A 23,865-nucleotide genomic window follows, 5' to 3' on the forward strand; every position below is an offset into this window, starting at 1 on the left:
AACTTAAAATATCAGAAGAAGAAGGGAAAAAGAAAAGAACAAAGGAAACGTTTTGACTAGGAGAGAAAAAATTGCTCTATAAAAGATACTTTCAGGGCTTCCCTGGTGGCGCAGTGGTTGAGAGCCCGCCTGCCGATGCAGGGGATGCGAGTTCGTGCCCCGGTCCGGGAGAATCCCACATGCCGCAGAGCGACTGGGCCCGTGAGCCATGGCCGCTGAGCCTGCGTGTCCAGGGCCTGTGCTCCGCAGCGGGAGGGGCCACAACAGTGAGAGGCCCACATACCGCAAAAAAAAAAAGAAAAAAAAAAGATACTTTCGAAATGACTCAAAAACACAATCAAAGATAACTTCTTGGGCTTCCCTGGTGGCGCAGTGGTTGAGAGCCCGCCTGCCGATGCAGGGGACACGGGTTTGTGCCCCGGTCTAGGAAGATCCCACATGCCGCGGAGCGGCTGGCCCCGTGAGCCACGGCCGCTGGGCCTGCGCGGCCGGAGCCTGTGCTCCGCAACGGGAGAGGCCACAACAGTGAGAGGCCTGCATAGTGCAAAAAAAAAAAAAAAAAAAAGATAACTTCCTGTTACTGTGCATGTTAACCCGTCACTTCCCCGCAGGCTAACTCCACATCATAATATTTACCCGACCTGAACCAGGGGTGGGCCCACCGGGTGGCCTGGGGAGCCATCTGCAATAGATTTTTTAGTGACCATTTACACTTGCCGCCGTAATGGAATAATGGGAGTGTCTAGCCGTAGATCGATTCGGTTAGAGCGAATATGATGGCCCTTTAATTTGGGAAGCTCTGCAAATCTGAGCTTCCAGATCATCTCTGGACCCCACTGTCAGACTCTGTATGTGGTTTGTCTGTGTACAGCAAATCTTAAGAAATGTTTGGAGAATGACTTCACGAGATGCATGCATAAGTAAGTGAATGGCTTGTAAGCCAGCCCCCTTAAATACATACATACACACACACATACACACACAAACACACACACACACGTAGGTTCACATGGCTGTAGCCTTGGCTCATATGGCTTCTTCCTCCCCTTGTGCACCTAACTGCCACTATTCCTTCAGCACTCATCTCTGCTATCATCTCCTCCTGGAAGCCTTCCCTGATCTCCCCTGGCTGGGATAAGAGCTCTGGATCCTCATAGTATCTTTCTATTAGAATTAACATTTGTCTTCCTTTGATATCTGCTAAGGACTGAATTGTGCCCCCCCTCCAAATTCATATCTTGAAGTCCTAAACCCCAACATGACTATATTTGGACACAGGGCCTATAAGGAGGTTAAATTAAACCTAGTAAGGTTAAATAAAGTCAGAAGGGTGGGGCCCTAATCTAATAGGACTGGTGTCCTTATAAGAAGAGACACCAGAGTGCTCCCTTTCTTTCCCCCTCTCTGTCCATGCACACAAACCAAGGAAGGGCCATGTGAGGACACAGCTAGAAGGCGGCCATCTGCAAGCCAGGAAGAGAGCCCTCACCGGAAACCAACCCTGCTGGCACCTTGACCTTGGACTTCCAGCCTCCAGAACCGTGAGAATATAAATTTCTGTTGTTTAAGCCACCCAGTCTGTGGTATTTTGTTATGGCAGCTCAAGCAGACTGACAACAGTACCAATGCAGACACACGAGCTCCTTGAGGGCTGAGACTATCATCGTCCTGTTTCTAGTCTTAGTACCTAACGTGGTCCTTGCACACAGTAAGTGATTAACAAATTCCTGTTGAGTAAATATAAGAGTGGATGGAGGTAAGAGGCTGTAAAGACCTCCTCCCTTTCTCACCCTTAGAATCTCAGAGCTATGTTTAAACCCCCTCAGGTCAGAGTAGGTAAAAAACTCAGACCCTCCAGGTGCTGTCACTCACTGAGGGAGAGGCAAGGTGGCTGCCTTCTAGGTGTGTCCTCACATGGCCCTTCCTTGGTTTGTGTGCATGGACACAGAGAGGGGAAGGAGAGCGAGCACTCTGGTGTCTCTTATAAGGACACCAGTCCTATTGGATTAGGGCCCCATCCTTCTGACTTCATTTAACCTTAATAGGTTTAATTTAACCTCCTTATAGGCCCTATGTCCAAATATAATCATGTTGGGGTTTAAGGGTCCATGATATGAATTTGGGGGCATAATTCAGCTCAAGGCAAAGCCAGACGTCAACCCTCTCAGTGTCCTTCCTGCCAGTTACTTGCAGCTGTTTGGGCCACCTGCCCAGATGTCAAATGCAAGAGGGAAGAGACAGTTTAGAAATAATAAAATGCTCAATTCAACAACATCTTTTATTCATATGGGAGCAGGTCCTGGCTGCAGAGTCCTTTAACCCGTTGACCAAGCCACCAGTAAGGGACCATTAGCTATGTCGGCGGTGCTTTGTGAGATCACCAAGGAGAAAGCCTGTTGCCTGCCCTGAAAGAACCTGTAATCTAGTTGTGAGGTCTGAGTTAGGAAATATTCTCTGGGTCCTTGGTACCTTCATTAGTCAGTAGACTCGTGTTTACTGAGTATCTAGAACCCGCAGAACATGGTCAGGTAAAAACAGATTAATCAGCTATGGACCCTAGCTTTCAGGAGCTTTTATAAGTAAAAACAAAACAAATAATAATGATGAGGATAATGAGAAGAGTAGCAGTCAACACTTAATGAAATCTCATTATGAGCCAGGCACTGGTTTCCATGCATTCCATATATTAACCTATCTATTCCTCACAACAGTTCTATGACGTGGGTTTTATTATCCCCATTTCACAGATGAGGAGACTGAGGCAGAGACAGATTAAGTAGTTTGCCTCACATATAAAGCAACCAAGGAGTAGAGCTGGGATTCAATCCCAGGGATCTGTCTCCAGACCCCTTGTCCTTAGTGACTAAAAGTGCCACATAGGTGACAGAGACCTTCTTTTCCCGCCTCCTTAGAATGACGGGGCTGGACAGTGTGCAGTGTTTTCATAGGGTGAAGACAGAATAAGAGGAGGCACAGCCATGTAAAGCAGGTACACACCCAGGTGGAAGCAGGTGGGGGCCCTGGGGTGGCTTGCTCAGCCAGGTCCCCACCCAGTGCCCACTCTGTCCAGGCAAACCCTGTAGGGGAAGCCAAGGGGCTCTGCGCAAACCCCCTGGACCAACCATCTCCATGGTCCTCCCCAGCTCAACAGTCTACGATTCCAGTGCTGTGAGACTTCTGACAACAGAGAAGATTTGCAGAGCTAAGGAAGCCAGAGATCATCCAAGAGTCTCAGAAGGTGTGGAAGGGAGATGTAAGCTGTCTCCTCGGACACGGGAAGGCTCGGTGAAGGTAGAAAGAGGATGGGGTAATGTTCCAGGCCCGGGTAAAGGCCAGCTGGAGGGCGATGAACCCTAACCCTAACCCTCACTTAGGGCAGAGCAAATGAACAGGTTCAGCAGATCCAATTTGAATTTTGTCCCACCCTTGTTTCTCCAGGTCCATGGGCCATCTTTAGTGCATCATCTTTCTTCTGGAACTTTTAACGAATATGTGGTCATCTGGCTCTTCAACTTGGTGAGAGCAACTTTACATGTGTACCTTCATCCAGGAACGATACTGAAGAAATAGAGTTTGCATGTAAATGGAAGGTCCAGGAGAAACGGGCCTGCTGCAGCCTCTTGCATTTCCGTGGAAGTTAGCTGATGCTCCATCACTGAGAACATGACCCAGTTTAGCAACATCGACACAGCAGGGACTAGGGAAAAGGCCAAGTATTAGAAGACCAAGGCCCATGGGAGGTGAGATGCCACAAAGTGGAGGTAGAGACCAGTCCCCGGCTTTGCTTTTGATTAGAGCCTCTGGTAGCCACACGGCTGGAGGAAACCGAGAGAGAACAATGTTAACAGTAGCAGCAACAACAGACTCTCAGGAATCCGCCCTTGAGTATGGCTGCGGTCCTCTGCCCAGGGCGCAAAGGCGATCCACACAGAGACAGGGCAGGTTCACTCCCAGTTTTAGATCCTCTGTGTTTGGGGAGCCCCCAAAGAACTGGGTCTTCCTTCATCTGGAGGTGACAAAGGGCAAAAGCTCTGGGCTCATTACCATGTAAATGAAAACTACAAGGCAGATTTTCCGCAAAGCCGCTCTCAGGCGTTAAATGCCCTGCTACCTCATTCAACCATGCAGGACCCTCTCCTATTAATTCAAAGCCCGTTGACCGGGCTGTCCTTTAAAGGGCTGCTTCCCCAAATGAGACCCGGCATTCCAGGGTTGAGGACAGCTGGGGACCCGAGAGGCGGTTGGAGCAAGGCGCCCCTGGCGGCTAACAGGCTTTTTCCCGAAGGGCTCTGAGGATGGATCGCAAATGGGATTTCCAGGCATTCCCTCTGAGGACTAGGAGTCCCAAGATCTCCAGCCCACAGACACCCAAAAGCAGCATCCCATCCGCAAAGCTATAAAGAGAGTCGTCTGGAGGATTAGAGCCAGTATGCAGCTAGAGTTCGACGGAGATCAAGCACTTAGTGAGTCTCTGGATCCAGACGCGGCTCCCAATTCATGCTACCGTCCTACCTGAGCCCGGAGCTGCTGGCCCAGCTGCTGTGCCGGGATGCTTCCGGCTGAGAAATACCACGCAGGAGGAGGCGGAGGCGGAGAGGGACACGCAGAGCCCCCACCTCGCTCCTGGACCTCTGAAGCACCTTTAATCCATCCCCTGCCTGCCTCACATGTTGAATTGCTTTTTCCTGGGGCATCTGTGAGCACACAAAAGGGGCTGACTGGGCTTGGGCCAACAGCTATTGAGAGGTTCCTCTCCGCGGTACAAGGACCTTCTCAATCTCCAGACGCGACCATTCACTGAAGGCGCCGGCGGCAGGGCTGGAGCACAGATTGGCACATTCCCCTTTGCAGCAAAAGAGCTCCTCCAGCTGCCTTGACATCGTGTTTGCATAAAATGAGCTTTCAGGGGGTCAGGACCCGCACGTGGGGAGGTGTTTCCGTGCTGTGCAAAGCGTCTTCCTTTTGGATTTAGGAAAGCAAAAGGCAAAAATGGCCCTAGGGGCAGTGGAGAAGTCTCCTTCCAGACCGGCAATCCTAACTCTGTCTTGTATTTATAAAACCCCTTGTCTTCTGACCCTGCCTCTTCCATACCTGCACATCCGGCCCCCTGCGGAGTGTAAAGGACCGAGCCTTGTTGCCCCTGATTTACAGATGAAGAAACCAAAGCATGGAGAGGTTAAGTGACTTGCTTCAGAGGTGACAGAGCTGGTCACAGGGGGTGGGGGTGACAGAGGGTTCTCTCTCTGACAACCCGCACCTTTGAAGATTCACTGACAGCCTGAGAAGACTGAATCTTTGAAGGACCGGAGCACAGGGCTGCCAAAGGATTTGTGTAAGAAGGACGTGCAGCTGAAGCACGGAGCTCATAAAACATCCCAGCCCCCCAGGAGTTCGGAGGAAGGGGCAACTGCGGGGAGGAGGTCCCCCGGGCACCCTCACCGCACTCACGCACATCATCCCCTCTGCTCAGAATCCCCAGGAAGGGGAACACACAAACACCACCTAGTGACCACGTCCAGCTCTAGTTCTCGGGTTAGCTCCGTCCTCCCCGTGAAGGTGGGAAGAGACTGTGACGCTTCTGCAGTCAGGCGTCAAACATCTCTGTGCACATCCTCCATCCTCCCAAACAGAGCCTTCCTCCCTCCCTCCTGCCCTGCGTTCCTTTCTGTCCAGTGGGTGTAGGCACCCAGAATTCAAAGTACTTAAACATCCTCCTGATAATAACATGAGATTAAACCTCCTGTCCCCAAACAGAACGGGCCATCAACAGTCAGAATCAAGTTCTGTGGTCGTTGTCACTGTTCTGTTATTATTACTACCAATACTGCTTAGCAGCACAACTCTTCACCCCCCTTACTGGCTTCTCCTCTTGACATTTGAATGTGGGTGCTTCCCGGGCTTCCCCCTCAAACCCTCTTCTACACTCTCCTCCCGGGAAAGTCATGCCCCTCCTGCAGCTCCTGCCACTTTTCTTTTGGCCACACCACGCAGCATGTGGGATCTTAGTTCTCCGACCAGGGATCCAACCCGTGGCCCTGCAATGGAAGCGGGGAGTCCTAACCACAGGACCGCCAGGGGATTCTGATGCATAAATCTGCGTCTCCGGCTCTAACCTCTCTCCTGAGCACCTAAGCGAGTTTTCAACTGCCTGATGGACGGATGGTGCCCAAATGGGTGTCCTGCAGGCAATGCAAATCTCCTAGTCCAAACTGAACTCATTAGCTTCCCTCCAAATGACCGCTGCTGGGGCTCTGCGAACGGCCCTTCCTCTGGCCCCACATCCAGCCAGCTGTCCGGCCCCAGTTCCCCCTCCTTCTTCACCTACGTTACATGCATTCATTTCTCTGTAGTTAAAGCCCTAATCATGTCCCTCCGGGGCCAGTTCAAGATTCTTCTAACCGGCCCCCGCTGGAATACAAGTTCCCCGAGGTCAGAGCTGTTTTGCTCCCCACTGGATCCTCCACCAAGTCACAGGAAACCCTTCATGAGCAAAGGTCTCTCTATCTCTCCTCCACCTTCACATTGCTAAAAAATTCTTCCCTGAAGCAAAGATCCAATCACGTCAAGTCCCCAAAGACATATTCTGTAGGTCACCAATTGACCCCAGTGTTCAAATTCCTACACGTCGTAATGAGCTGGGCATGTAGCTCCAACCTGCCTGTCCAGCCCCCTCCCTTGTGTCTTCTCAATCTATCTGCCCTTTACTAAGGCTGCCCTGGGCTAGTCCTTGTCTTTGGTACATATTCTTTTCAATCTTAGTATCTGTATCCTCTCTCCTGGAGGGGGAAAAAAAAAAAAAAAGCATCTCTCAACCAACACCTTCTCTGCCTGGAAAATTATTTTATTGTTCAAGACTTAGCTCAAGTGTCCTCTTCTTTGGTAAGCCTCCCCCCACCCCTCCTTCTTCCCCAGAGTCTCCAAGATACATCTCCACTATGGGACCTGCTATAGGAATTAGGACAGTGAGTTCTATACCGGGGCCAAGGCCCGGTGACCTCCTAGCGATTTCAGTACCACACACCTGTCTCAGTCTGTGCCATCGGGTGTTATTATGTATTTGTTACGCTATATTCCTTCAAAACAAACGAAGCTCTTGGTAGGCTAATCCCAGCACGGTGAATGTAGCAAACATTCGTTATTCATCATCAGTTTGTTAGTGATGACGCTGACACCTCAGACAGTTATGATACTTCCCCCAGTCATGCATTTGATTCTCACAACAATCATGGGAGCCAGATGGTCCAAGTATGTCACCAATAATGAAACTGAGGCAGCAAACAGGTTACCATCACTTAGCCAGATGGTGACAATAGCAAGGAAAACGGACTCCATGTACTTTCTACTGGGCCCTATACCTCTCCAGCTCTTTGCCTCAAGAAATGAAGACATAACCACCAAGTCATTATTACCAGCAAAAAAGCACCTCCCATCCGTAAAACAATGGTGGAAACAGTTTGGTGTGATGAAAAAACCCGGTCCACCATTTACAATCCAAGAGAAAAAATCTGGGCATAGAAAAATCTCAACATAGAGTGGCCCCAATGAGCCATCGAGTACATGCTGTCATACTACCACTTAAAGCTGCAGATGCGACTCCCAGAAGAAACTGAAAATGCATCCTTGGGTTAGATTCTGACAGGGAGACTCAGAGTTAGTTAACAGAGGCAGTGTAATAGAACAATTGCGAGCCTCTCCCAGGATTAAGCCTCTAAACCTATCAAGTTTCTACAAAACAAGCAGATCCTGTTATTTCTGCCTGGAGAGAATCGGAATCTTCTGACTTTAAGTGTTAAAGGATTCTTCTACCTACTGAGGCTCTGAATTTGGAAACCAGCTAGATGAGCCGCAATGTTGTACAACAACCAGATTTTAAAGAATCCACTGTATGAATGGATTTTCTTTCTTTCTTAGAAGAACCTCTCGCTGGTTCACCCAATTCAATCACATATCCCTTTTATAAATGCAATCAAACCAAAGAAATAAGGGCTTTTTGTATTTTGTGACTCGGAGAAAAAAGGCATCTCGAACACGAGTGACCCTCCTTGCTCGGCTCTGCTCCCTCACTGGTAATTCCAGGCCATAAAAGTCACCAATTGCAAACAGAAACGTGAGATAACCAGGTCGAACTGTCATTTCCAGAAAACCTTACTCATCCTCTCCCTTGAAAAGGTCAGTTTATTGGGATAGTGATGAAATGATTATTAACCAAACCTACTGGGCTCTGCAAGTCCTCTCACCCCACCATAGTGCTCCCAAGTTTACTGGCATTGCCAGACAATGTCAAGAATTATTTTGTTTTACTTCTCTGATGTTCCCAGTTCACCCTGTTTCAGATGAATGAAGCAATTACAATACTCTCAATGAAGAAGCTATATTCCAATGCACTTTCAATTCCAGTTTGTGAGCAAGTTACTTATTTCTATTTGTTTTTCTTCCTGGGTGGATAATTTCTTCTGTCTTAGAATAGTAGAGCAATCTTTTTCTTAAAGAAGAAATACTGGGCCAAATGCTTCCTTAAAACTTAGTGTCTTCAGCTCATACCATCAAACACAAACATCTTCCTGGACAGTAGAGTAAACAGCGCTCAGATCTCATCAAATATCAAACCTTATTCTTAATTCAAAGCTGTTGAAGGAACTTTTCGTGGTGCCCATGATCCTCAGCTATAATTTTTCTTTTTATCTTTTGATATGTACTAATTAGATTATCATCTACATCGTATAAATGAAAAGACAGGTTTAAAGGCTGGCCCCGAAGAGATAAGTCTCGACCAATAGGCCTGGCCGCTTATCCGTCTTTGTCTATTTGTGGGACCTTAGGAGATCAACCTCCCAGAGAATGTCTCTTCAAATTAAAAAGAAAAAAAAAAAAGAGAGAGAGAGAGAAAAAAATCAAAATCTCTTCATTTCACTGGGTTGTTAAGAAAATTAAAGGTGGTGATACATGTAAAAACACCTTGCAAACCATAACATTCTAAGCACATACTAGCTAAAGTTATTATTAGTGCTTGACAACATGGCATGGAAAAGGACCCCTCCAAGGAAGGCTACCCCATTGGGAACGATAAATAGGAGGGGATGGTGATGGCCTGACAGTCACTAAGGCCATCTCATTGGGGACAATAAACAGGAGGGGATGGTGATTGTCTGACAGTCACTAAGGCTATCTCATTGGGGACAATAAACAGGAGGGGACGGTGATGGTCTGACAGTTACTAAGGGAAGGCCCCAGAGACCAGCCATTTGTTTTCACACCCTTTCCTCCTCAGGGCAGGTGAGACTCAGAGCATATCTCATTCATTCTGACCCCCTTCCTCAGACAGTCACAAAGAGACTGGAATTGAAATAAAACACATCCTGATAAGTTCACGAGTTTCTAGCCCCTTCCCTCTCTCCATTCGGAGCTCAAGATTTAGGCACTGTGGCTCTCACTTTTTCTCGAGTTGAGAGATGCAGTTGCTGTTGTTGATTTGCTTATATATTTTCTGCTTTTGAGTCACAACACAAAAGAGCGCCCCTGAAATGCAAATCAAAACCACAATGAAAAACCACCTTACACCTGTCAGAATGGCTATCGTCAAAAAGATATCAATATTAATATATTAATAGTATAGCACAGAGAACTCTTCTCTATACTCTGTAATGACCCACATGGGAAAAGAATCTAATAAAGAGTGGCTATGTGTATATGTATAACTGATTCACTTTGCTGTACAGCAGAAACTAATACAACATTTTTATTCAACTATAATCCAATAAACAATTTTTTAAAAAAGGACAACAAATAATAAGCATTGGTGAAGATGTAGAGAAAAGGGAACCCTTGCACACTGTTGGTGGGAATGTAAACTGGTGTAGCCACCATGGGAAACAGCACAGAGGTTCCTCAAAAAATTAAAAATAGAATTACCATATGATCCAGCTATTCCATTCCTGGGCATATATCCAAAGAAAATGAAAACACTAATTTGAAAAGATATATGCGGCCCCATGTTCATAGCAGCATTATTTACAACAGCCAAGATATGGAAGCAACCTTAATGTCCATCAACAGATGAATGGATAAAGAAGATGTGGTATACATATACAATGGACTATTGCTCAGCCATAAAAAAGAATGAAATTTTGCCATTTGGAACAACATGGATAAGCCTAGAGGATATTGTGCTTAGTGAAGTAAGTCAGACGGAGAGAGACAAACACTGCATGTTTTCACTTACATGTGGAATTTTAAAAATAAAACAAATGAGTATAACAAAACAGAAACAGATACAGAGAACAAACAAGTGGTTACCAGTGAGGGGAGGGGCACAATAGGGGAAGGGGATTAAGAGGTACAAACTACTATGTATAAAATAAATAAGACGGACTTCCTTTGTCCAGTGGTAAAGAATCCCCCTTACACGGCAGGGGACACAGGTTTGATCCCTGGTCAGGGAACTAAGATCCCACACGCCTCGGGGCAACTAGACCCTTGCACCAAAACTACTGAGCTCACGTGTCTCAACTAGAGAGCCTGCGTGCTGCAAACTACAGAACCCACGTGCCCTGGAGCCTGTGTGCCGCAACTAGAGAGAAGCCCGCGCGCCGCAAGGAAAGATCCCGCATGCCTCAACAAAGATCCCGCGTGCTGCAACTAAGACCTGATGTAGCCAAAAATAAATAATAAAATAAATAAATAATTTAAAAATAAAATAAATAAGATACAAGGATGTAATGTACAGCACAGGGAATATAGCCAATATTTTATAATAAATTTAAATGAAGTATAATCTTAAAAACTATCAAATCACTATGTTATACACCTGAAACTAATGTAACATTGTATATCAACTATACTTTAATTGAAAAAAGAGTTCTCTTACTCCAAGGTGGGGCAGGCCACGGTTCCAAAATATCTGATAACTGTGGCTTAAAGAGAAATACTTGGGTTGAAACACAAAAAGCAAAAAAATGCATTTAGAGATTAGCATTTCCATGCCTACGGAGAAAGTTTACAATTAAAAGGATAATATGGGTCACCATGCCTTACTATCGGGGTGACCCTGAGCAATAATAGTTCCTACTTCGTAGAGCTGGCATGAGGATTAAATGAGTTAATATATGTAAATGAGGAGAACAGCATTGGCACAGAGTAAGCACTGTCTAAAGGTTTGCCATTAGTATTATTACAACAATTGACAAATTTTTATCCATCACTCAGGTGTTGGCCAATTTAAAACCTGTCCCCCCCAAAAATAAAATAAAATAAATAAAACTTGTCCCCTCTTTTTCCAATCTTCCATGGTTAGCAACGGTTGACAGTTTGTTCTTGTGAGAATGGACCAATAAATCAACAAAATGTTGCATCTGATCCATGAGAATCTACGTCTGAGGCATCTGTCCTAAGTGCTGCGGTTGGTTTTGGCGAAATGCAACTGTGCTTCTAAACAAATCAGAAAACCTATTTTTCTGCCCCTTTCTTTCCCTCAATTCAGAGACGATGATCCCAGTGACCTCTTTAGACATATTGTTACTAAGTGTGGTTATTTCAATTATCAAACACCAAATGAGCTTGCAAAATAAGACAAGGATAAAAGAAGTCTGGAAAAATCACCTTCCTCTTCAGTATCAATAAATAACACTAAATTTTCCAGTGAATTAAAAATGTACGTGAAGAAAACAGTTTGAGGCAACCTTCTGCATTCAAACTTTCTAGAAGAAACCAGCCCTTACTTGTTGCTTTCCTAAGGATCAAGGACTACGTTCAATTCCCTTATCTTCGTATCCCCAGGGCATGCAACAGACACTCACAAAAGATAGATGAATAGACGGGAGAAAACAGAGCTGGCTTTTACCCACAGTGTTCAGAACCCATCAAATTCCTATAATCACAGAATTAAAGAATGTTCGTGATATGGAAGGAATTGAGCTCAGGAGAAGTTACACAACTTGCCCAAAGCCACGTGGCTATTTAACAGCAGAGACTGAACTTGATCTATCACCCCTGTAAAGAACACTGGGCTCTCAAGCTGTACCAGAGCTTCCCAGCTAAGGGCAAGTCTCCGTGGCCTTTTGGAAGCTTTTGAAATATGCCTCTGACACCAGGAAGAGCGCCACATGGGTGCTTTTCTTCCCGTATTTAATCAATATTTACTGGAGAGCAATCTTCACCTACACTCTTTGTTACTCTCAGGAATTAAAGAACCACTGACTCTCTCCAACTTGCCACTTCAGGCCTCTGAGATGAGAGATTCGCTATTTGTGGTATGAAATCCTTCTCCTGTCTCCCAGAGCTTTCCGATTTCACCTCGGGGATAAATCAAAAGCGTTTCCATGCTGCTTATATTAGAGTGGCCTTTTGTTGAAGAAACATGCTTTATAATTTGAGGCGCTGGGACTTTTGTTTATAGACTGAATTAAGTACAGGTTGAAACTGAGGCTTTTAGACATAACATTGCAGGAGAAGCTTACGCTCTACCACGTAAGAAATCTTTCTCAAACTCCAAGAGACTGGCACCTCCAACTCAGTGAGCTGGGCAGACAGCATTTGTTCCTGCCTGCTGGCACACAGCTCAATGCTACGGCCACATGGCCCAAACAAGACCTCCAGGAGCTTAAGCCAGCGGTACTAGTGCCACAACTCTGATGTGCAGACAGGGCAGCCCAATGGGGAGTGCCCTGGGTCAGAGACTCGGAAGCAGAGAAAGGAAACGGAGCATAGCTCAGATGATATTACGTTCCTGCTCTAAACCCTTCAGTGGTTCCCACTGCCTGCCGTGCGACACTCGGAATCCTCACGGGGGCTTATGATTGGGTCCCAAACTATTTATTCCTCCTCCTTACCTACTGGTTCCCTGCAGGTCTACCATGTTCTAGATGATCCAGACTGTTCTGTCTCCCTGAACAGTTCAATGACGTCACCACCTCCACACCTCTGCACAAGGTGTCTCTCCCCTGAGATGCTCCAACCACTGCCTCCCTCAGATCTCATCCTAAGTGCCACCTCTTCTCTAGAACCTTTCCTGAGTTCTCCTCCAACCTCCCAGGCCTCCTCCAAGTGGAAGTGGCCTCAATCGCCATGACACTCTTGTAGTACTTTTGTAACTGCCCATGGTAATTATTTTCTAAACGGTGTGTCAGCAATTTGGGAATGTCTTTTCTTGCTGTCAGTCAGCATTAGCTGAGCATCTTCTGTGTGTCAGATGCTGTGCTGGGTGCCTGGGACATGAAAATAAATAAAGTCAAGGTTCTTGCCTTCAATGGGCTTATGCTCTAGTGGATGAGATGATACTAGGACAAAGGGTTATACCTAGTGCAGGGGGGGAAATGAAAGAGATGATGGCATTATAAGTTGGGTCTTAAAGAGAAATGTGTTCACTGGGCAAAAAATAGAGAGGAAGGAAGGGTTCTTCTAGGGGAAAAGAACATTATATACAGCAGTGCTTGTCACAGGTTTTACCGAATGAATAAAACAAAGGCCGGGAAGGTTCCAGATTGGTTAGCCCCCTGCTCACTACTGTCTACATTTACTGAGTGTGTTCATGACTCCCATCCCTCACAGCAACCCCGAAAGTTAGGCAGCATCATCCTCATTTTATGGATGAGAAAACTGAGGCTTCCAATGCCCAAAACCCCAAAGCTATCAAGTAGCAGAGCGTGGCCAGTGTTCCTGATACTATAAGGCTGTACTAATGAGTTCGCCTTCAAGGACCTAAACATAAAGCAAACTCTTAGCTCTCTTCCTCTAAGCCTGGGTGGACCACTCCGGGCAGACCTCAAATACCCAAAAACCATCTCAGGGAAAACATACTGCGAGGGAAGAAGAGAGAAGCAGCCGAAGCTGTGCTGCGTCCAGATTCTGGGAACAGCGAGGCCCTGTGTCTCCCTATAAACCTGATGTTACTCCTCTCACAGTATATGGTTTTAGTGGCCCCAAATGTGGGTCCTCTTTCCTAATATATAAACGGCAACCTGGAAAGAGCCGTCCAAAAGTCACCTCAGGCCAACTCAGGCTCATTAAAGCTCCCTTAGGGCTCTGAGAACTGAACTGAACCTCTGGCTTTCTAGGAGAAAGCACTTCATTTTTGACAGAGTTCTCTTCCCTCCTTTTCTTCATCTGATCACTTGCTCAATTTTTCCCTTTCTAGTTCAGGCTTTTTCTGTAACTCCTGTATTGGGCATATGCTCTTTTTTTTCCCCCTCCTAGCTGAGACTATTATATCTTGCTATTGTCATGTTCCTTTTCCATTGAAAGCAATCAAAAATGAAAATCCACATTTCAGAACGGTGTCTATTAAATAGGCACCTTTTCATGGTTGGAAAAAAAAAAAAGACAGCACTCTCTGAGGGCTGACTTTCAGTTCTGTGTATCACCTAAAGATTAGACGCTTGGGTGAGACTTTTGCCTCTTCACAGGCCATTTGTATTTGGGTATTTGAGAGAGACGGCAGAAAGTCTCAAGCCAGAACCAATTTGTTTTAAGGAATTCTTTGTCAAAAGCATTGCTAATCAAAGTGTGGTCCTGAGACCAGCAGCGACTGCATCACTTGTGAGCTTGTTGGGAACGGAGACTCTCAGGCTCACCCCAGACCAGCTGAACCAGAATCTGCTGTTTTGCAAGATCCCAAGTGATTCATAAGTACATTAAAATTTTAGAAGCACTGGTCTAGAATTAAAATGAATTTGCTTTAATGAAACCACCCTGTAGCCTCCACGTGGACTTCTTTCCTAAGAAAGAAATCTCTGTACAGTAAACTCCATAGAACATCCTCCACCACGCTTTTCCACCCAAACTGTTTATTCATGGAAGAATTTTGAAATGATAAATCAGCTTCCAGAAATCACACTCAGCCTGAGGGAGTTCCAGATGACACAAAGCTGATGGCCAGCCTTTCTACAGCGTGTGGGAACTAAGAAGGGAGAAGTAGGGCTTCCCTGGTGGCGCAGTGGTTGAGAGTCCACCTGCAGATGCAGGAGACACGGGTTTGTGCCCCGGTCCGGGAAGATCCCACATGCTGCAGAGCGGCTGGGCCCGTGAGCCATGGCCGCTGAGCCTGCGTGTCCGGAGCCTGTGCTCTGCAACGGGAGAGGCCACAACAGTGCGAGGCCTGCGTACCGCAAAAAAAAAAAAAAAAAAAAAAAAAGAAGGGATAGGTAACAGGCAACCCTCGTCCCGCCTTCTTTAAGGCCCTGGATCTTTCTGTTGATATCTTTGCCTCTCGGAAGAGGGGAGTAAAAGACGTGTTGTACAACCGCACGGGTGACTAATGTGAGACTGAGGGGGCTGTGCTGTGTACTGAGCTCTGAGATCCTTCAGTGGGGGGACGCTCTGTAAACACAAATGGCAGAACCAAGAGCCAGCCAAGTCCAGGCTGTGCTCACACCTCACACTTCCAATAACAACAGTCAAGACACACACAGATGAACCCTGACTAACCTGTCACCTACACTGGAGAAAGGAACAGAGAGGATGGAGAATCACGTGCACCTGGTTTAAGGAAATGACAGCTAGAACTGGAAGAAAGAAAAGGGAAGAGGGGAGGTGATGACCAGGCCCTGCTCGAGGCTGTCTTGCCCACCTGGTCTCAGTCACCCTCCAAGTGGAGCTAAAGCTCACGGGCGGACAGAGGCTGTGACCAGAGCCCTGGCAGGCCACACAGGTGCTGGCCTGCCATCCCACTTGACCTTGGTCTCTATGAAGAGGACACCTGCCTCAGAGACATTTTTATAAAAAAAAGGGAGCACCAAAAAAGTTACCCCTTGTTGAAAAACCAAAACCGGGTCCCCCAGCCAAAGTGAGTGTTTTCTCACTGATTCCGATAAACATGCACATCACAGGAAGCTCCTTTAGACTCCTGGCATCTTTCAGACCTCTAAGTGCAACGCCTGTGTTATTGATTCCTCTGTGTTAAAGCCCAACTTGGTAGTGCCCTCCCCCACTTCTACTAATTTTTCACTCATTATTTCCATCTTCACCTTTGAATTCTCTAAAACGGCAATATTTTAAAACACTAAAATGGTTTACTTGTTATCAATCAATACCTGCTTTTCCACCAATTATAATTTCTTTGTAGATTAACAGTTTTTCAGCTCCAGAAACATGATTCTGTCCTTTTAATATGCCCACATCAGCAAGCTCTCACAGGAAATCTGGAACGGATGGCAAAGAGCAGTGGTGGCAGAAAGACCCTTAGGCTCTGAAATTCAGACAGGAATGCCATCCATCTTCCTCTACCACAACCAAAAGACAGCCCTCCCCGCCAGAACCGAATGTGTCAGATATCAGCCGCCTCTGAGGACTGAGGCTCTGAATTTCATTTCAGCTAACTTCCACTTCATAGAAAAGCACTCGACTTTATTCCCCCTGTAACTCAGACCTGGATAAGCCAAGCAGTTCTCCAGAAACACATCTGAAGGAACAACTGTGCATCCCCTCCCCACCGTAAACATGCACGGGCATGCCTGAACACACCACCTCCCAAGGCAAAGAGAAAGTTAACTTTCAAATAAAGCTGTCCTGCAGCCAGTCTGGTCACATTTCCAGACCCTTTACATTCACAAAGGTGGTTCTTGCAACTCTGGCCTAAATCCAGAAGCTGAAAACTGACCTCTCCCTGCTGAGGGCACAGACCAGGGTCAAAGGTCCACAAACACACGTTCGCCACAAATACACCACTTTCTTTCTCTCTCTCTCTCTTGGCCAAAGTGAGAATAATGGGCCAGGCTTATTGTCTTTCCTTCAGAGAAGCCAGGATGGGCGGCTGGTGGGAAGCTCCAGACAGAATGTGGGTGTGTGAATCTATGCAGGCTCCACAGAGGAATTTTCTGGGAACTCCAGGGGTTTTGAAGAAGGGTGGTCTCAGGCTGGGACACAGGGGCTCCTCGGATTCTCGGGTACCCCAGAAGTGTGGGGTGTAGGAGGGGCGTAGTGGCAAGGCTATCCTGCCAGCCAGGCTCCCCTTCCCTGCCGTCCCAGGCCCTCCGCACCACGGCGGGGTCACTCACCGCCCGTGAGCTGTGCAGGGCCGAAGCACAGCGCCAGCTGAAACCACAGGATCACGGCCAAGAGTCTCTGGGGGGACTGAGGCTGCTGCTGCTCTAGAAATCCATCTCCATTGCTCGGGTTCATTCCATGATACATCTTTCATCCACAGAGGGCATCCGGCTTGCAAGAGTCTGCAACCAAGAGCGAACACGACGATACCCCAGGCTGCCAGGGCGCCGGGGGCCACGCTCCCCCTCCTCCGCCCTGGGACCGGGACCCTCGGCTTCCCCTGCTCCTTTCCCATTCCTCACCCGCGCGGCCCCCGCCCCCTTTCCCACTGCGAGCTCCCCCCTGTTCTCCCCAGAGCGGGGTACACTGAGTAACTGCCGCCGCGGGATGCTGCGCGTGCGGGAGGGATGGAGGAGGGGTGGGAGGGCAGGGGTTAGCGCACATTGGCTCCGTGCCGGTCCCCCGGATTCAGCGGCTGTGACCACGACAGGAAAGTCTAAAGCCTTCCAGCCTCTCGGGGCTGAAAAAACACTTTTCCCCGGGCCTACACATTTCACTCCTAGCAATCTCACGAGGTGGCACCGGATCCCCCCAGCTACTTCTCTGGTTTTCCCCAGGATCGGGATGGGTCCTACTGCCCAGTCCCCAGTGAGATTTCTCCGCGCTGTCAAAAAATTCCTCCCTCGGGGAGCAGAACCAGGCACCAACTCCCCCTCCTCGGCCTGCGAGCGCCTCCCCGGGATGGAAAGCCCCTTCCGGGGCTCTCGGTCTTACCTGTGGGTCTCATGCATGCAGCTTCCTTCCCTCCTCCGCCTCCTCCCCCCGCCAGTCTAACCCGCATCTGTGCGCGACCTCTGCTGCCGCCGCTGCGCGAGAGAGCGAGACGGAAGCCGCGGCGGCGGCGGCGGCGGCGGCGGCGGCGGCGGCGGCGGCGGCGGCGGCGGCGGCGGCGGCGGCGGCGGCGGCGCCCGGCTCCAGCTCCCCCCGCCCGCGCTCTCCCTCCCCAGGCTCCGGGAGCGGACGGGTGCGGGAGTTGCGCGGGGGAGGACGGTAGTCCGGCCGCGCGCCCCCGAGGAGTCACCCGCGCGCCCGCTACCTGAGCTCCCGAGCGCGCGGCGGCGGCGCGGAGAGAGGGACGGGGCGGGGGCGGGGCGGAGGCGCGCAGCCCGGACACGCACGCGGCGGGCACGCGCCTCCGCAGACCCAGCCGGCGCCGCGGCTGGGGAAGGGGCCCCGCCAGCGCGGGGAGGGGGAAGGGACCCGCCGCCGCCGCAACCAATCGGAAGCCCGCGCGCCTGCACCTGTCGGCACAGGCCTAGGGCCGGGTCGCCCCTTTACTGGCGCAGAACGGCGGTCTCCGCCTGGGCTGCGCGCGAGCCCGGGTGGCCGCCGCGGCCTCCGCGCGTCCTCCCGTGCCCCCAGAGCGCGGCACGGCGCGGGAGAGGGCTCCGCTTTAGGCTGCTGCCGCGGTGGTGGCTCCAACCCGTGGGACAAGAGTGCACAGCCCGGCCGGTCCCCACCCCGAGACCCTCACCACCGACGGGGTTCACGTGGGCGGGGCGGGGGACGGCCAATTGCCAAAGTCTCTTCCTTTCCTGCGTTTAGCTCTCCGCACCTCACCAGGTCCCACCAAGGCTCTGCGTGTCCGCTCAGAGCCCGAATGACACTCTTCCCCCTCCCCCGCTCCCTTGATATTTGCCCTTTTGCGAGCGGCAGGCTTGTGCAGGAGGACTCTGAGCCTGTCTGGGAGATGCGCTGGCCCCTCCGAACCTCCGCCCGGCGCGCGCTCTCCTTGCGAGGAGAGGGAGGGTCCTCGGTGCCGCTGCAGAAGGTGGAGTACGGAGGAGGGGGCGGCGGGGGGGGGGGGTGCTTCTGGGGCTGTGGATCGGAACCCAAGGGGTTCGAAGGTGTTTGCCTCGGAACCATCCAAGTTTATCTGGAGAGAGTTCGCCTTGTCGGTGTTGTCTCTCTGCGGCTTTTGGTGCCCGAGCCCAGCCCGCAGAAGGGTGCAACTCACTCCCCACTGGTTCTGGCCGCCCGCTGGCCCTGCGCAAAACTGGTCTTCCTCGGCCTGCCTGGCTCCGAGGGCCTCCGTCCCAGCCACGGTAGTTAAGGGGTGTGAGCTGATGAGGTGGTGCAGGTAGGCAGCACTTTAGAACCAGCGGCACCCCATTATTCTGTAGCAATTTGTGGATATGAAAACCATGTTTCCGATACCGCCACCAAATCATCCTCTGCTTCCGTCGGCTTTCCCCAAATCTCACATACTGATGGTAGTCAGGAAATTACAGCTTTTACTCTGTCGACTCTTACTGGGAGTAATTTTAACAAATTCTTTCAGGATAGATTAACTTTTAGTAAATAAATCTAATTCAGCATTTTTTCTATTTATTTATTTTTGCTTTGTAAAACTGAGATGGCAGCTTTGTATAGAATAAGTTTAAGATTTTTCACTTGCACAAGTTCGTTTCTGCTGAAGCTTGTGCTTTGGGGCTCCAGAATCTTAGTTGGGTACCCATGCTTCCAGGGTCCTATGACTGATCTCTAGAGTTTGAATACTTATGTAATTGTTTTTCTCAGTAAATTTTCTAAAGCTTTCTAATAAGCCGTCAAATCAACAAACTCAGAAACATTTGTTGACCATGTGTATGTCTTTATAATCATAAGAGATATGTCTAAGCACTATTGAGACCTGTTCTCCAGCTGATAAGTACAATCCAGTCGTACAGAGAATATCAGGATTGAAATAAACATCCAAGTTTATCTGGTGCAAACACAGGACCTGTGCCTGAGTCCCCCCTCTGACATTTCTGCTAAGTGGTCATGCAGCCTCATGGAATACTTGAGGAAGCCTGTAATGTTTGCCCACAGCTCTCTTAGAAAAGCCCTCTTTGTACTGAACTGAAACCTACCTCCCTGAAACTTTTACACACTGGTTCCGGCTCTCCCATCTGGGCCCACACAGCTAGATGGAATTCCTCTTCCTTAAGACAGTGCTTTACCCATTTGGAGATGGCTTTATGTCCCCTTAACTCTTCCTTTCTCTGGGTTAAACTTAGCTACTTCGCACAGTGTAACAGTGCCTAGACTCCTCGTCAGCCTTGTAGCCTTTCTCTGGATGGGACCCAGTTTCACAATGGCCACCCACCCCCAAGCAATCAGAGTTTGTTTCCAGAAGGGGATTCCACATTCACTCTATGGGTTCTGACCAGCATACGACAGGACTGGCACATCCTGTATTTTAAATATTTGCTTCTATTAATGCAACTTTAGAAGACAAGTATTTGAGTGCGGGTACAGCACACCCTTTTGTTAGCTTTCCACATTATCTCATGTATTAGTTTCTAGGACTGTCATAACAAAATATCACACACTAGGTGTCATAAAACAACAAAAATTTATTTTCTCACAGTTCTGGAGGCCAAAAGTCTGAGATTAAGGTGTCAGCAGGTTTGGTTTCTTCTGAAGCTGCTCTCCTTGGCTTGCAGATGGCCACCATCTTGCCGTGTGCTCACATGGTCACCCCTCTGTGTGTGCAAGTGTCTGGTGTCTCCCTCTGTGTGCGTGTGTGTGTGTGTCCTAATCTTTTTTATAAGGACACCAGTTATATCGGATTAGAGACCACTCTAACAACCCCATTTTAACTTTATTCCCTCTTTAAAGGCCCTGTCTTGAAATACAGTCACATTCTGAGGTACAGGAGGTTGGGGGGACACTATTCAGTGTCCAGTGTTACACTCATTTTACAGGCGAGGATGCTAAAGACAAAGGAGTTCAATCCATTTACTCACGACCACCCAGCCTAGGAAGGCGTCAGGTTAAATCTAAAGCAGTTCAGTTCCATCCTAATGGTTTTCCCAATACGTCACAGCTATTGCTGTGAATACCTTCCACCTCAAGGATTCTAGGCAAGTTATCCTGAATATTAGGATATAGATTTTTCTCAAGAGGATGAGAATAAACGTAGATGGAATGCAGGAGAGAGCATGACTTCCTTCCTGCTAAATGGGGAAAAACTTAATCTTTCTTCCTCTTTCATATAAAAGTCAGTGCCAAAACCAATACCAGTGGGGAGACATGCTGAAGCAAAGCCCCCAGAGCCTCCCTCCCAAACACAGAGAGAGAGAGGGGCTTTTCTGACCTGATTAAAAACTCCACCCCTCCTCGGACGCCACGCTTCTCTCAATCCTCCATGAATGACGTTCCTTACTGTTTTCACTCATTTTCCCCTCCCCTCTCCCATCCTCTTACTGCCCCCCACCTTGCCCTAGGATTTTTTTTCAAAACTTACTGAAGCTCTGTATTCACGGCATAGCCTTTGATTTCATTTTCAGTGGACAATAACATTTCATTCCAAATATATTCATTGAGCACCTACTATGAACTGGGCACTGTACTAGGTGCTGGAGATGCAGTAGTGAACAAAGATGCTAAACCCCCTGCCCTGGAAGAACTCACAGTCTACTTAAGGAACACACGATAAACAAAAGAAGACAATATTGGGAGTGTTAGATGGTGTGAAGTACTAGGCAGAATAATAAAATCAGGGAATTTATACAGGAGATGTGTAGGTTAGAGCATAGGCAGAGTCGTTACAACAAAGTGATCCAAATATTCAGTAACTTAAATAGAAGTTTCTCTCCCTTATGTGAATGTCTTACTCTTCTAGGTGGATGGGGCATCTCTGCTCCATAGGGTCATTCAGGGACCCAGATTCCTTCTACCTCATTATTCTGCCATCCTCTAAGATACTGTCCTCATGTGTGGGACTGAAGCTGGGTCACTGATCTGTCTGGGGTCCAGTCTGAGGGAGAGTGATAAGAAAAGGGAATCTAAGGCAAACAATTTCCTTTCAGGCAAGGGAGGCAGGAGTTACACAAAAATTAACTCTCTCACCTATCATTAGTGAGAACCTAGTCACATGATCATATCTAGCTACAAGGGAAGCTGGGAAATGTAGTCTTTATGGGGCAAACAGATGACCAGAAGCAAGAAGAGAGTGGACTGAAGGGGTCACGGGAAACTGGCAGTCTATCACATGTGGTGTGCAAAGATCGAGGCTTAAATTTTTCATAAAGTAGGCAGGGAAGCCCTTACTGGGAAGGTAGCATTTAAGTAAAAACCTGAAGGAGTGAGCTATGCAGTTTTCTGAGAGAAAAGCATTTCCAGGCAAGGGGAGAGCAGATGCAATGTCCCTGAGGCAGGAGCATGCCTGTTGTGGACAGGAAACAGGAAGGATGTCAATGAGGCTGGAGTGAGTGAGTGATGCAGACAACTAGGGGGGCTGAGGTCGGAGAGGTCTCCTACTGAGGTGAACCTTAGAGGCACTGGCAGGGATCTGGGTTTTACTCAGAGTGAGAAGAGAAGCCATTGGAGGTTTGTGAGCGGAGAAAGGACACGATGGCACTTGAACAGGAAGTGTCTGAAAGGATTTATGTCCAGCATGGCATCAACCACACTCTACCACTCTGCTCTGTGGCCCTTCCATCCTCCCTCCTGAGCACCTCTCAGCTCCTGCGCCCCTGAACCCCAGAATGCCAGCTTTGAAGACACACTGCTTCACAGTCCTATCAACCCTCAGTGTCTAAACATTATCTCCACGAAGCACCTCCCACAGCCCACACCTTTTCATTCATCCCAATGTGCTTGCACTTAGCAGACTGGTACCGTGCCTGAGTAGACTGTGAGTTCTCTGGGAGCAAGTTTTTCTCTACTTGGTCCACCTATTGCTAAACACAGAGCCTGGAACACAGTAGAGCAATCAAGAATTATTTTCTGAATTAACTGATTAACAGCAGAAGGAAAGGAGACTTTCCCCACCAATCTTGCCCTGGCATTGAAAACCAGACTGAAGTCAGTTGATATTCTCTCTGAGTTTCCTCAATCCTGCCCATCCAGGAAAACACAGAATCAAACACAACCCATTTAATGAGCTCAGGACATTCTAGAACATAGCGTAGCATTGCACTAGATGCTGGTTTTGAGTACAGATCTAAAATTGTCAAAGCATATGACCCACCCACCACCTCTGTCCTGGATGGATAACACACTCAGTGAGGAGACACCCTTCCAAGGCTGGAGTGTGGAACAGGATAAAAGTGCTCATTTGGAAATAGAGTTACTATATGATCCAGCAATCCCACTCCTGGGCATATATCTGGAAAAGACAAAAACTCTAATTCAAAAAGGATACAATGTACCCCAACGTTCATAGCAGCACTATTTACAATAGGCAAGACATGGAAGCAACCTAAATGTTGATCCACAAATGAATGGATAAAGAAGTGTTTTATATATATACATACATACATATAATGGAATATTACACAGCCATAAAAAAGAGTGAAATAATGCCATTTGCAGCAACATGCTGGTACCATGCCAGCACTGTCCCCCTGCCATAGGTCCATCTAGAGATTATCATATTAAGTGAAGTCAGTCAGAGAAGACAAAGACAAATATATGATATCTCTTATATGTGGAATCTAAAAAAATGATACAAATGAACTTATTTACAAAAGAGAAATAGGCTCACAGACGTAGAAAACAAACTTATGATTACCAAAGGAGGGAGGGACAAAATAGGAATTTGGAATTATCAGATACACACTACTATATGTAAAGCAGATGAACAACAAGGACCTACTGTATAGCACAGGGAACTATAGTCCATATCTTGTAATAATCTATAATGGGAAATAATCTGAAAAAGAACATATATATGTGTATATGTATAACTGAATCACTTTGCTGTACACCTGAAACATTGTAAATCAACTATACTTAAATTTTAAGAAGTGCTCATTCAGTCACGTCTCACCCATTCTTCCTCCATTCAAGATGTATTCTCGGGTACTTGACATGTTTCAGTCATTGTACTAGGTGTGGAGG

The 23,865-nt window shown here is 47.9% G+C and overlaps 1 protein-coding gene across 3 annotated transcripts in view; it reads right to left on the reverse strand.

Moving 5' to 3' along the window:
- Positions 1 to 18,085, reverse strand: part of SUSD4 (sushi domain containing 4) — a 119,643-nt gene extending 101,558 nt beyond the window's left edge. For 2 of the 3 annotated variants that reach the window (XM_033851078.2, XM_033851075.2), the window contains exons 1-2: positions 17,749 to 18,081; positions 16,986 to 17,156 (exon numbers count right to left, since the gene is read on the reverse strand). In XM_033851078.2, coding sequence (XP_033706969.1) covers positions 16,986 to 17,121 — 136 coding nt within the window. In that variant the 5' untranslated portion in view covers positions 17,122 to 17,156; positions 17,749 to 18,081. Of the gene's footprint in view, positions 1 to 16,985; positions 17,157 to 17,748 lie in introns of all 3 variants that reach the window. The other variant, XM_073800689.1, reaches the window with a different exon arrangement.
- Positions 18,086 to 23,865: the final 5,780 nt, after the last annotated feature.

Source organism: Tursiops truncatus, chromosome 1 (assembly GCF_011762595.2).
Source record: "Tursiops truncatus isolate mTurTru1 chromosome 1, mTurTru1.mat.Y, whole genome shotgun sequence".
NCBI lineage: Eukaryota > Metazoa > Chordata > Mammalia > Artiodactyla > Delphinidae > Tursiops > Tursiops truncatus.